The following is a 15,450-nucleotide window of genomic DNA, read 5'->3' as shown; positions in this document are numbered from 1 at the left end:
ACGGTATACTGCCGCTGGGGAGGGAGATCGCTGCTCTCCTCTCCCTGTAACTCACTTTCTCGCTGGAGACCAGGTGTCCATACCCTCAAACTCCACAGTTGGCGCTCAAAGGCTCGTGCCGCTTCGTTCTCAGTATCCAATTCCCGGATGATGCGACTGACTACCTTCTGCGCAGGGTCTGGACCATAATCGGACTAGCCGCCTCTTTACCTCTGGAACAAAATCAGTGCCCTCATAGCGACGGATCCGGTTGAGGTGCTCTTCACAGGGTTCTGACCAGTGTCGTCAGCTCCATGCTGCTGTAGGTAGGGACGCTGCGCAGTGGCTAGCGTTGCCCTCAATAACTCTCCTACGATACCAGTGCTGTTGGGGTGCTGCTCCTTGCGCTAGGACGCCATCTCACCGCTGCCGCCAAATGTTACGGTTGCCTCCAGGCTGGCTGGAAGTTGGACCGTAGAAAAGGATGCTCCTAGCGCTCACCAAAGGATCATCAGCACCGTAGACACTATAACTACTGAGTAGCCACCATACGTAATGCAGACTCTACGAACCACCGCTGCTGGGCTGGTATCTCGCCATCTGCTCTGCGCCCTGGACCTACGACCAGGCTCCAGTAGGTGAACCTCTTCCTTCTGTACAGCGAAGCAGGATCAGGAACAAGAGCTCTTACAGGAGCTCAGTAGCTAAGGGAGTATATAGAGCATAGCAATCCCTGTAGTGATTATAGCTGTCCCCTACAAACATGAGTCAAAGCTGCAAGTTAGAGGGTCAGAATAGGTCTGATGTGCTGGAACACACAGCCTGCTTTTTATTGAGGTTACATGCAAAAAAAGACACTCTCAGGGGGAGGCATAAAATCCCCAATCACACATTTGATACATTTAGATAGCGAGACAACGCCCTTTGACAGGCCACCATAGAATTACATTACTTCAGCAGATAACATTACACACAAGAAAACAATGCAGTCCACCTTATCACTACTAGCAGTCTGATTAGACAATGGGAATGTTTATCACTAAACTTAATTAGAGCTGATCCCAGCAAACTTGTATTTAGAATAGGTTCTTGAAGCTGAACAAAATTTAACTCTTTAGTTCTGACCGAAGGGTCTGTCACATAGCACTTAATGGCACACAATGAAATCGAATGCTTTTGTAACAGTGCTCCCTTTCTGTGGAACACTCTGTCTGTGTGGTACTTGGTTCAGTAAGCCCTATTTACTGAACCAAGTGGGAGAAAGCCAGGGACAAGTTATTTTACAGGTCTGGGGACATAGTCTTAAAGGGGCATTGTTCACCAAAGTCACAATATGTCCCCAGACGGTTCTTAAAGGGCCATACACACCCAATAAAAATTAATATGTTTTCAGGGGCACAATCTTCCAGGGGCCATAGTCATGAGGAAGGAGGCTGGCAAATAGGCTTCTCCAAAATCCAGGGAAGCAGGGCAATTTTCCATTTAAAGGGCCAGTTACACATAGCAGTTTGTAACAGCCATAACGCTCTACGCGCTAAAATGGCAAAACCTGAATTTTTTGCCGCTAATTTAGCCAGTTGAAAAGCGGCATCTGTAATAAAAGAATTAGCTAGCTTGAGAGCCTTAATTCTATATAAAATATCATCTAATGGGGTCTCAACCTTAAGAGACTCCTCTAGAGCCTCGAACCAAAAAGCAGTTGCAGTAGTTACAGGAACAATGCACGCTATAGGTTGTAGAAGAAAACCCTGATGAATAAACAATTTCTTAAGAAGACCCTCTAATTTTTTTATCCATAGGATTTTTGAAAGCACAACTGTCCTCAATAGGTATAGTTGTACGCTTAGCCAGTGTAGAAATAGCTCCCTCCACCTTAAGGACCGTCTGCCACGAATCCCGAATGGTGTCAGATATGGGAAATATTCTTAAAAGTAGGAGGGGGAGAGAACGGAATGCCTGGTCTATCCCATTCCTTAGTAACAATGTCCGAAATCCTCTTAGGGACTGGAAAAACATTAGTGTAAGTAGGGACCTCTAGATATCTATCCATTTTACACAATTTCTCTGGTGGAATTACAATAGAGTCACAATCATCCAGAGTCGCTAAAACCTCCCTGAGCAACAAGCGGAGGTGTTCAAGCTTAAACTTAAAGGCCGTCATATCCGAGTCTGTTTGAGGGAACATCTTTCCTGAATCAGAAAGCTCTCCCTCAGACAGCAATTCCCCCACCCCCAAATCAGAACATTGTGAGGGTACATCGGAGATGGCCAATAAAGCAGCAGAGGGCTCAGCATTTACTCTAATACCAGACCTACTGCACTTCCCTTGCAAACCTGGCAGTTTAGATAATACCTCTGTGAGGGTAGTAGACATAACTGCGGCCATATCTTGCAGGGTGAAAGAATTAGACGACTAGAAGTACTTGGCGTCGCTTGGGCGGGCGTTAAAGGTTGTGACACTTGGGGAGAAGTAGATGGCATAACCTGATTCTCTTCTGACTGAGAATCATCCTGAGACATACATACTTAAGAAAAATAAAAGCTATTCACGTTACACAGATTATTCATTTTGCCAGTTTTTCCTGTGAAATACATCAGAAAACTGACCTTGATATACTTCATACAAAGAGGATGGAGCACGGTCAAATTTATTTAACTTTATGTAAGCAATAACTGTGCAAAATATAAGTGAGATAAATTAATACAAGCTCATTTACATATGTCCGACTAGCCACAGCAAAGGAGACGACATTAATTGCACCTTGCTTTTCAACAGGTGTATCCCTGGGCTGCAAAACCCTGCCAATTGCGATAACAAAATTACTTAAATGATAAAACCAGTTCTTTTGCATGCAGATTTTGTGCAATTTAGTTCTTAATTAGCAATTTATGGTACATATAGAAAGAACAAAAGTTTAATTTTATCTAAGACAATTTTAGGCCTCGTACCTGTGCTCCAAGTCTTGAAAGATATCGAACCCTAACAGCAAAAGCACTCATTGGACGAATCCTGGCCCTGTCTTCAGCATTTTGACGACGAAGCTTTTCCTTTTCAGCCCTAGGGAGTGGGGAGAAACGGCACTCTGTAAATATGAAGCACAAAAAAAAAACACACAAAAAACCACCTAAATACTATAAATAAGAAAATTAAATTAAAAACAACTTCTCCAATACAAAACAACCCCCCACACACACACCAACAACAAACAAATGCATCCTTATACACCTCAAATAATGATGTTGATTGTATTAACTACTATGAAGAATATTAAACATAGCTATTATATAAGCTGGTTAAAAAAAAGACAACACCACCATCATTTTATAATAATTTTATTTAGTATAAAACAGTTCTAAGATTAATTGAAAATCAGAAAATAATCAAAGTGCTAAATAAACAGTACAATCTGGAACATTTCAGAATCATAAGTTCATTATAAAACTGGATACAAACACTCTAAATACTAATGTTACATTATCATTTAAAAAGGGATATGAAACCCAAAATATGTTTTTCATTATTCAGATAGAGCAGGCAATTTTAAACAACTTCCTTATTTATTCTATTATCAGTTTTTCTTTGTTCTCTTGCTATCTTTTGTTGAAAATCAGGGGTGTATGCTTAGGAGTCAGCCCGTTTCTGGAGCACTATATGGCAGCAGTTTTGATGTTCTCCATTTGCAAGAGCACTATATGGCAGCACTATTTTCTGCTATGCAGTGCTCCAGATGCCTACCTATGTATCGCTTCAACACAGAATATCATGGAAACAAAGAAAATGTGGTGATAGAATGTAATTGGAAGCTTTTTAAAAAAAGTATGCTCTGTCTGAATCCCAAAACAACATTTTTGGGTTTCATATACCTTTAAGATTACCATTGATTAGAACCGATCAGTTTAGTAGTTTAAGATAAGGTATTTCAGGGAGTGCAAGTATGTCCAGAGAGCTTTAGAGCTCATAATTATAAGCAGCAATAACAAGAACCTATTAGTCTAGCCTCCTTATGAAAAGTGCAATTTCTAACTCCAGGACTGTGTGTGTGTGTATGTGTGTGTATAGACAGAAATATATATATATATATACACATATACACACACATTATAAAAAGTCCAATATAGTGGATACGTGAAAACAAAAATATATAAAGGGATCTACTTACAGGAACAAATCTCAATCGTATGAGGTAAGTAAGAGGCGGGCAAATGAACTGTACTAAAATGTGTACAAGAAAGTACCAGGTACTTAGTACAATTTCTTCTGCCGTATCCAGCTCTCCTGTTTGGAGTACCAGCAGTTTTTATACCCACAAATAGTAACTCTGGTGGCCACCGGAGATTACCCTGGACTCACCGTCTGGTATTTACTTTTGACAAGCTCTATCGTTAACTCATTTCATTGAGGTTTCATCTTGTAAGTGTTTAAACTTGCTTTTTAACCTGATTTAATAAAACAGTGTTGCGCTATTACCCTGTATATGCTTTGTTCCCTATACATTCTATATGGTCGTCTAACCCTCAATTAACTGAAGCACAAGCAGCAAGTAATCTGACCGTATGGGGGATTTGTTTAAAGTCCACTCATCTGCTTTGCAGTATCAGGCTCACGGCACTCGTCTATCCGCATTGATTCCAGGTTTTCCACCGACAGAACCAGATACACACAGGGATTCGTTTGGAGTAGTACAGCCCATTTGCCCACCTCTTACTTACCTCATACGACTGAGGTTTGTTCCTCTAAGTAGATCCCCTATAGGTGTTTCATACTCCGCACTTTTCGTTTATTTAATATCTATCACACTGAATTCCACGGTGCTTGATGTGACTGACTTCATTGCCCCTAACAACTTTTTTGTTTTCACATATCCACTATATTGGACTTTTATATTAACTATTGATGACCATTATCATTACTATTGGTGACAATTAATCTATATGTGTATTTATATGTTTTGTATATTCATTGTATATCTCAAATTCCGTATATTGACTTTACATTTTGCTGATTTGCTCATATCCCCCTATTTATTATAAGCCTTGGGTGGTATCATTTCCAAGCGCTAAGGTGATAGCCAGTTTTTCTTCCCTTACATTACCTTTATTAGGAATATCTTGGAAAAGGATATTTAATCTTACTGGTTTATCACCTTTTGTCAGCTGGCACTGATTTCCACCTTATTTATTCTATCATGGTCAACATTATATTATAGATATTTATAACCTTCCGGACTATTATTATATATTTTATCAAACAGAAAGCTTAGTTTGAGAAAATTTAATTAAATGACTAGAAAATCATATGGTCCCAGACCATTACGCTAAACAAATATAAGTACGTGTGTCATTAATTTTTCCCAAACATATGGGAAAATACAGAACATTACAAGTGCACCAATTACAGAAAAACTGGCTAGGAATAGAATTCAGACAATATATAGGCTGAGGTATATAATAAATATAGTTTTTGCAGAACTAAGTCAACCTTAAAAGGAGACAGTAAACACCTTGAGATTTTTATATAAAATATTTAGTTTTACACAATGTAACAACTCTGCAATATATTTTCATTATTTTGCCCCTTTTCTGTGTAATTAAGCAATTCTAATTTTCAGCTCTTGAATTGCACCCTGCTGATTTCTCAATGCTACATATCTGCCCGGCTTATCAGATAGCTACAAAACAATGCATTTTATACTAATCGTATGACTGTGACTAGCCTCCAGATAAGGCAAATGGTTGGTGTGTTTGGCTATTAAGAAATAATGCCAGTAAAAAGGATGAGTGTTTTAAAAACGTTAAGACTTTGCTGATATATTGTTCTATAGCAACAGAACAGAAATGTCTTGCAATTACAAGGTGTTTAGGGTCCCTTTTTTAAAAAAAAAAAGATGCAACATTTTGAGATCATGGAAATGAAAGAAAAAAAAATAAAAAAATAAAATATTTTTTTATCCTAAGTGATACAGAGGGGTCAAAGTGCCATGAAAAACAGATTGATGGGGTTAAGATCTATGCCTAAAGGCTATTCTGGATTAAGTTTTCACAATAAGCCAATAAAAGAAAAAACAAAACAACAACAACAAATGAAACACTCAAAACCAAACTAAGATTCCATGGAGGAAAAATTGGTTTAAAGGGATAGCATGTGATTCACTTTTCATTCATATAGGTGGCAAAAGTCCACAAGCTGTTACGTATGGGATATACATTCCTACCAAGAAGAGGCAGTTTCCCAAACCTCAAAAGCCGATAAATACCACTCCCTCACACATATCTCAGTTTACAAATAGCCAAGTAGGTGTAAAAAGGAGTAAAAGCCAATAAAGAGGGGGGGGGGGGGGGGGGAAGATGTGCTTTAAAAAAAATATATATCCCCAAATGTGTGGGGCCTCGTGGACTCTCGCCACCATGAAAGATTCATTTATCAGGTAAGTTTACATAAATTATGTTTTCTTTCATATAGGTGGCGAGAGTCTACGAGCTGTTACGTATGGGATATAATTACTAAGATGTGGAAGTTACGAGTAACAAGAAAGGGAAGGATAAAATAAAAACAGCTTTTTTCGCTGAGAAATGAAATCCAAAATAAAGTCTTTTATAAAAAAAAATAATAATTTATAAGCACAATTATCACAGACAGACAACTGCCTGAAGAACCTTTCTACCAAAAGATGCTTCTGAAGCCTCATTTCTTTAAAGCTCAAGATGTGGCAACCGATATAGGCTATGTCCTTTCTTAGGACCAGAAAACAGAACAAAAAGACTAGAAGTCTGTTTGAAATCTTTACTAGCATCAAAATAATATTTCAATGCTCTAACATCCAAAGAATGCAAAGCTTACTCTTAGACACTCGTCCACATATAGCAGACAGCCAAACCAGTACTGAAACAGATCAGCAGAGGTAATGAAATAGGAGTATAATGTCGATCTGTAAATGGAGCCAGATTTACAGAGAGCCCATGAAAAGATTTCCCGTGAGGCGAAAACATGGTGACATGAGGCAGTACTCTCTTTACTTCCTTCTCACAATCAATGTACTTCAATATGCACTGAAGCTCCTTTCAATGAAGAAATCAAGCACATCAACATGCTTCAACCACCTCCTAAGGAGGCAAAGTTTAAAACGGAGTTATGTGTGAGGGGTATTTATAGGCTTTTGGGAAACTTTGCCTTCTCTTGGTAGGACTGTATACCCCACACGTAACAGCTCATGGACTCTCTCCACCTATATGAAAGAAATGTATATATATTGTCAGATCTTTAGACTGTGTCAGTAAGAAACAGATCTAGTTTCAGTCTATCTTTAAAGAGATATTCCAGCCAAAATTGGAAAGCACATGGGTGCATTTCTGTATTGAACAGAAGCAATTTTGTAATATACATGCATTAGCAAAAATGCTTCTAATAAAGCTACAAGTGTTTCAAAATTGTATTTAAGTATGCACCCGTGCACCAGCATTTTAAACAACACTTGTTCGGAAGTCCTAAGGTGCTTGTACCATCTGGTAATTACTCAATTTGTTAATTGCTGACATGATACAAGCCCCACTGATTATATGAGCAGCTGCATTATTTAAAATGTGGGTGCAGTGAAAATATCTAGCTATGCTTTACATGCAGAGAAAAATGTTGACACTAAATCAGTGATAACTCTTAATAGAAGCATTTTTGCCAATACATGTATATTGTAAATATGTTTCTATTCAAAGATGCAATAAATCTATGTGCATTTATATTTTGACTGGAATGTCCCTTTAAGTACATATATTGGCTTTAAGAGCTGTCAAAACAGCAGTTGCATTATTATCACCCCTCACAGCAATTGTATTACTTCTAAGTTTTACAGTAGGGTATTTGCTCTATACCGTTCAGATTTTACTATATTAAAAAAACAGGCCTTACAGTAGGAACTCACTACACCTTTCATTACTGAAATTCAAATATTTTATTTTCCAATACTTTGTATGTCTGCCTTTATTTTTGATGACAGACTCAATCCTCATCATCATGGAGAATACCAGTGTTGTACAAATGTCTGGAAAGATGTTCTGCCATTATTTAGAGACAATGTTTTTCAGCTGTTCTTTCCTGTGGGGTTGTTTTTGCTCTACCTTTCACTTTAAAATACCCCAAAATGTGTACTATTGGATTCAAGTCAGGCAATATGCTTGGCCAGGTCATAGTTTTCACTTTTTTCTTGATTTTGGCAGTAAGCTTTGGATCATTATGCCGGAATATTTCTCTTTTGCCAAACTTCTAGAGATTGGGAGGCATCTTGTCAGCCAGCATTTTGGTATATCCACAGGTATTCATGGTGCCATCTATAAATGTCATCTTGCCAAACATGCTGAACCCCATCTGAGCTGAACAAATTTATCTTGGTCTCATCTGACCAAAGAATATGTTCCCAATACACATTAGGCTTCTTTTCAAGCTGTTTAGCAAAATTTAATCTTGCAGTTTTGTGCCAAAGACCAAACAAGGTTTTTTTTTTTCTTAGAAGCTGTCCATAGGAGGATGACATTGTGCAATGTCCTTCGTCCTGTCTTTGCTGTCACAGAAAGTCCAATTTCCATTTATAACCCCTAAGCCAAGTCTAAAGCACTTACCTGTTTTTTTAGAGCTAGATTGTGAAAGTAGTGCATTGTTCATCGTGTCATTTAAGGATGATGGCTACTGTGGCTCTGATTAGTGGTACTATGGCTCGTTCTATACCTCCTGATTACTGCTGCAACTGTGTTTCGACTAATTTTTAGTTGGTCACTGATCTTCTGGTATCTTTTTTTCCATGTGGAGTCATGATGCAGATAGACACAGCCCATAGGTCCAAAACTGATAAAGTTCTGGAGTTCATAGGTCATTTTATAACCATGTTCATACAATAAGGCTAATTGGAAATAACAGGTGTACTCAATTTTGTTTCAATGATCTAACTTCTGTGTCAGTGACTACAGGTGTATTCACTTATGCTGCATTGAGTTTCTACTTTGGGGTCTGTATTTTCAATATCTTTTTAAAGTATTTGTTTTTTTGATTGTTCATAAGAGGAAATACTCTAATTGTCAACTTAGAAATAATGCAATTATTGAGAGGTGATACAGAAGGAGATACAAGTTTGAATCTTTTGACATCCAAGTTATTATTGCACAGGGGTGTACTCACTTCTGTTGTGTGTGTGGGATGTGCATTTGGCAGTTTTGTTGTTAGCTGCTGATTGCGGAAGACCAATTGGCTATTTGTAGAGCAAGATTTCTTCTTGTGAAAGTGCAATACACTAACATCTGTATTTGCACAGATCTTACTGTGTTGCACTCTCACAAGAAGAAATCAGGCTCCAAAAAGAGATGAATGCCGCGTTTGGCAGCCAACGAAACTGCAGAATGAGATAGATATATAGATATATATAGATATATACACATACACACACACATACATAAAAAATTATGCATTTTCATCTCATACAGAAAAATGGAGAGATGCATACATTTCTCACAGTTCCACTTTCCTATAACAATGAATGTCATTGCCTTTTCACAAGTTACAAAAAATGTGTAAATACATTGCCTTGAGCAGTTTATAAAGCTGTAAACAAAAACAGAATATAAGCCAGTTAAACATAATATTATTGCCTGTCCAAAATGTTACCGTTTAAATCACATTATACATAAGCAACAATTTTTTATTGTGTTGTTCGTAAGTGCTTTTACTAATAAATTATCGTGCAAGAGCAAAAAAAGTTTTTTCATACACTAGCCAGCTAGCTACCAAACCTGACTTTGCACATTTGAGTGTACTCCTATTTGTGTAAAGTAATTAATACTTTACATTTTTAAGCACATGCAGTTAAATAAATTGTGTGCATTTTATAGCATAAAAACAGTAATTTAATAAAATCAATGTTCTTTTGCTAAAATGCTTTCTTCCCCAGCTCACCAATAACCGTTGTGAAAGCTGTCCCTTCCAGATAAATAAATAATGAACATACATTTCATGCTAGTTTCAAACTAAAAAGCTTTTAAATGTATTACTTGCAAATATACTTCAATTGCTGTTCTTACATAGACTGATAAGATGTTTTTGCCCACAAGGTCCTTTTTCTTGAGCTTTCAAGAGTTAAACTGATTGTAAACAGTTGATATAGGCGAGACATATGGAGATATGCAGTACACATACAGTTCCAATAAAGTTTGTGAAAAGCTATCTAGAACTGTTTGCATTTTAACAGTTAACGGAAGGGTAAACACCTTGAGATTTTACTAGAAAACATTAAGTTATGTATAGTAAAACAACTATGCAATATACTTTCATTATTTATTTCCCCCTCTTTCCATATATTTGAGCTCTGTGCCAACTACACGGAAGGATGTATAAAAACACTTTGGTTTTCAAAAAAAACTTTTTACATGTGCTGTCTGTGCACTGCATAAGCTCGTATGCATTGACTATATAAATAACTGTTTACTCTCATCTGAACTTATTCGGGTAGATGTCGAATGACAAAGGTCAGCAATTCTGCTGCAAAAGAAGCATCAATACGTATAACAAAATGTATCATAGAAGCCAGCACTTATGATTCAATTATTAGTAACCACAACTGCAGTGCGTACAGCTGCTGAGCTCAAATAACTACAGCATACTTTAAAAGGTACTGAATATCACTCATGTTACAGGTTTATAAGCCAGTTATCAATGATCATAGTCAGTTAAAAGCAATGTAAAATGACAAATAAAAAAATTAAAGGATAGTATTTAAGCATTTCTTAAATACCATTCTGTAAAAACGTAGCCACATCTCAAAACAGTTTTGGAAAACAAAAGATTTGAGCTTAGTATTTCAAAAGAACACAGAAGAGAATGAGGCTTAAGTGCTACTAGTCTAATAAATGTGTACCGAACATTCACAAGTTAATTGCTTTATAAGTACTAAAAAAATTTTTTTATATATATATATAAAATATTTTAACATGTTTGAAAATACTGTATTAATACAGTATAATATAAATGTGCCAAAAATGTCAAGTGCTATCTAGTTTTCCAGATTAACTACATTTCAACAAAATGTATAATTCTAGAGTAAATAAATGTGTTCTAACATATTCTGTGCTGTTCCCTTTGGTATTACAAGTAAAAACATACATTAGTCCTGGTACACATTCTTAATGTACTTTACATAAGGCAGATTGACTATTTGTATCAAGCTCAGAAGACACTATAGGCTCTTCGAGTTGACATGATGACCCAATTCTGCATACTTCAAGTTGATATTTGCTATTCAGTTTCTTTTCTGTAAAACATTGTTGTGAAATGTAAAATTACTATCAGAAGTAGAAACAAGCATTTACTATACATACTACAAAACTGTGGGTTTATGAAACAAACTCTAGATTTCAATGATTAATAATACTCTCTCAATTGAATATTATACCTAATTTTATTGGACATTAATCAGTATACGTTAACTATGTTAGTACCCAAATCTGCATTATTAGGCAGTAATAAAGCCACATTGTAGTAAAAAAAAAATGTTTTTACTAAATTCTAAGAATATTATTATTATTATTATTATTATTAATAACGTTTATTTTTTTACTACAAGGACCCTTTAGGTGTTATTGTTCCAAGGTGTGCTGGGGAGAAGACATCATCTTCTCTAGGGACACTGTGTAATAAACTATACTGTAGCCACAAATTAATGCAAAGCACAGAACAGAAGAAAGGAAGAGACAGAAAAGTGCATTTCTGGACAAATTATGAATGTTTGTTTGTGTCTGTAGATGAAGGAAAACTATAAGATTAGTTTTATAAATTTCATGTTGCATGTGACGTATTTTGCATGTGTTATCCAAAACTCCTTGGTCAATAGCATGTTCTGTGCTGCAGCTTCATGGATGTTTTGTTACGCTTGCATTCTAGGAGCTGAATTTGCAGTACAATATACTGTCAATAACACACAAAAGATTTACAGCTAATGCAGAACCAAAAGTAGTGAGCTGTAGTCACTATTCAAGCTATGCATAAGCGCAGCTTCTTAGTAACTAAGGACAAAATGTACAAGAATGCGTTTCAGCAAACATATTTCTTGTAAAAGTTATGACTGTAATTGTTTGTAACCATGTTATAATCCACAAGCGGATCACACAATGTTACCAAGCAATGATGCGTACTAAAATTGTTATTTTTTTAAATCATAGGGCATTCTGGTCACTGGCAAGACCGTGCTATTAATAATGCAATCCCCATAAAAAAGACCAGTGACGTACAGGGTATGTTAAGGTGTTAAGGGACCAGTATACACAGAGTTGCATAATCAATAAATGCACAATAAAAAGACAATGCAATAGCACTTAGTCTGAACTTCAAATGAGTAGATTTTTTTTCTTACAAATTTCAGTTATGTTTATTTCCACTCCTCTTGTATCATGTGACAGCCTGGTAAAGAGAACGTCACACCACTAAGTATGTAACACAAATTAAGAGGTTATGAGTGCACAACAAGCTTTAACTTTTATTAAACTATTATTACTATTACAGGCATCTTGGATATAAGAACCCAAAATAGAAAATATTCACAGTAGGGAACCTGCACAAGTTAGACCTTACAAATAAAAAAAAAGGGGGACAAAGGAGCTTACGGCAATACCCCTGGTATTCCTGGCCGATAACTGGTAACGTCGGCATCAGTTGGGGGGTATGCAAATCGTCAGTTTATACACAATGAAAAATTTCTATGCGTTTTGTGCCGTAAACGGGCCTTTTTCAAACCAATCTGGTCAGAAAAAAAAGTTTGTTTTTTTCCCCCCAACTTTTTTCTGACCATATAGGCTTGAAAAAGGCCTTTTTACAGGCCATAACGGATAGCAATTCATTTTTCCTTCTATTTTTTTGGAACATGCCGATTTGTATACCCCCATCTGGCGCCAACATGACCAGTTATCGGCCTTAGGGCTTACTTGTGCAGGTTCCCTAGTGTGTGAATATTTTCTATTTTGGGTTCTTCTAACCAAGGTGTCTAATTTTAATAATAGTTTAATAAAAGTTAACATATTTAGTAACCCGGGGAGCTTGTTGTGCACTCATAACCTCTTAATTTGTGTTACATACTTAGTGGTGTGACGCTCTCTTTACCTAGCATTTACATATAGAGGAGCAGCACCCGGTAGTCTTACCGGTTTAGGCCCCACATTAGTGCCACTACCATTTCCCTTTGCAATCATGTGACAACCATCAGCCAATCACAAATGCATATACGTATATATTCTGTGAAATCTTGCACATGCTCAGTAGGAGCTGGTGATTAAAACAGTGTAAATATAAAAAGACTTTGCACATTTTGTTAAGGAAGTAAATTGGAATGTTGTATAAAATTGCATGCTCTGTCTGAATCATGGAAGTTTAATTTTGAGTGTCCCTTTAAAGGGACACTAAACCCAAATATTTTTTTTTCGTGATTCGGATAGAACATGCACTTTTAAGCAACTTTCTAATTAACTCCTATTATCAAATTTAGAAAACAGAATTTATGCTTACCTGATAAATTACTTTCTCCAACGGTGTGTCCGGTCCACGGCGTCATCCTTACTTGTGGGAATATCTCTTCCCCAACAGGAAATGGCAAAGAGTCCCAGCAAAGCTGGCCATATAGTCCCTCCTAGGCTCCGCCCACCCCAGTCATTCGACCGACGGACAGGAGGAAAAATATAGGAGAAACCATATGATACCGTGGTGACTGTAGTTAGAGAAAATAATTCATCAGACCTGATTAAAAAACCAGGGCGGGCCGTGGACCGGACACACCGTTGGAGAAAGTAATTTATCAGGTAAGCATAAATTCTGTTTTCTCCAACATTGGTGTGCCCGGTCCACGGCGTTATCCTTACTTGTGGGAACCAATACCAAAGCTTTAGGACACGGATGAAGGGAGGGAGCAAATCAGGTTACCTAAACGGAAGGCACCACGCTTGCAAAACCTCTCTCCCAAAAATAGCCTCCGAAGAAGCAAAAGTATCAAATTTGTAAAATTTGGCAAAAGTGTGCAGTGAAGACCAAGTCGCTGCCTTACTTATCTGATCAACAGAAGCCTCGTTCTTGAAGGCCCATGTGGAAGCCACAGCCCTAGTGGAGTGAGCTGTGATTCTTTCAGGAGGCTGCCGTCCGGCAGTCTCGTAAGCCGATCGGATGATGCTTTTAAGCCAAAAGGAAAGAGAGGTAGAAGTCGCTTTTTGACCTCTCCTTTTACCAGAATAGACAACAAACAAAGAAGATGTTTGTCTGAAATCTTTTGTAGCTTCTAAATAGAATTTTAGAGCACGGACTACGTCCAAATTGTGTAACAAACGTTCCTTCTTTGAAACTGGATTCGGACACAAAGAAGGTACAACTATCTCCTGGTTAATATTTTTGTTAGAAACAACCTTTGGAAGGAAACCAGGCTTAGTACGCAAAACCACCTTATCTGCATGGAACACCAGATAGGGCGGAGAACACTGCAGAGCAGATAACTCTGAAACTCTTCTAGCAGAAGAAATAGCAACCAAAAACAAAACTTTCCAAGATAACAACTTAATATCTATGGAATGTAAAGGTTCAAACGGAACCCCTTGAAGAACTGAAAGAACTAGATTTAAACTCCAGGGAGGAGTCAAAGGTCTGTAAACAGGCTTGATCCTAACCAGAGCCTGAACAAATGCCTGAACATCTGGCATAGCTGCCAGTCGTTTGTGTAGTAAGACAGATAAAGCAGAAATCTGTCCCTTTAGAGAACTCGCAGATAATCCTTTATCCAAACCTTCTTGCAGAAAGGAAAGAATCTTAGGAATTTTTACCTTATTCCAAGGGAATCCCTTGGATTCACACCAGCAGATATATCTCTTCCATATCTTATGGTAAATCTTTCTAGTTACCGGTTTTCTGGCCTGAACCAGAGTATCAATCACCGAATCTGAAAAATCTGGGAGACCAGATTTGGATGTTAGAATGGACCCTGAACAAGAAGGTCCTGTCTCAAAGGTAGCTTCCATGGTGGAACCAATGACATATTCACCAGGTCTGCATACCAAGTCCTGCGTGGCCACGCAGGAGCTATCAAGATCACCGAGACCCTCTCCTGTTTGATCCTGGCTACCAGCCTGGGAATGAGAGGAAACGGTGGGAACACATAAGCTAGGTTGAAGGTCCAAGGCGCTACTAGTGCATCCACTAGAGTCGCCTTGGGATCCCTGGATCTGGACCCGTAGCAAGGAACCTTGAAGTTCTGACGAGACGCCATCAGATCCATGTCTGGAATGCCCCATAATTGAGTCAACTGGGCAAAAATCTCCGGGTGGAGTTCCCACTCCCCCGGATGGAATGTCTGACGACTCAGATAATCTGCTTCCCAGTTTTCCACACCTGGGATGTGGATCGCAGATAGATGGCAGGAGTGATTCTCCGCCCATTGTATTATTTTGGTTACTTCTTTCATCGCCAGGGAACTC

The 15,450-nt window shown here is 37.7% G+C and overlaps 1 protein-coding gene across 2 annotated transcripts in view; it reads right to left on the bottom strand.

Moving 5' to 3' along the window:
• Positions 1-15,450, bottom strand: part of MFSD1 (major facilitator superfamily domain containing 1) — a 106,671-nt gene that overhangs the window by 13,680 nt on the left and 77,541 nt on the right. Inside the window, exon 16 of one of the 2 annotated variants that reach the window (XM_053710096.1) lies at positions 2,929-3,037. In XM_053710096.1, coding sequence (XP_053566071.1) covers positions 2,929-3,037 — 109 coding nt within the window. Of the gene's footprint in view, positions 1-2,928; positions 3,038-3,296; positions 11,262-15,450 lie in introns of those variants that run through there. The other variant, XM_053710097.1, reaches the window with a different exon arrangement.

This window comes from Bombina bombina, chromosome 4, assembly GCF_027579735.1.
Source record: "Bombina bombina isolate aBomBom1 chromosome 4, aBomBom1.pri, whole genome shotgun sequence".
NCBI classification, from domain to species: Eukaryota; Metazoa; Chordata; class Amphibia; order Anura; family Bombinatoridae; genus Bombina; species Bombina bombina.
The sequence above is the reverse complement of the archived record's forward strand: the minus strand, read 5'-3'. Positions and strand labels throughout refer to the sequence as shown.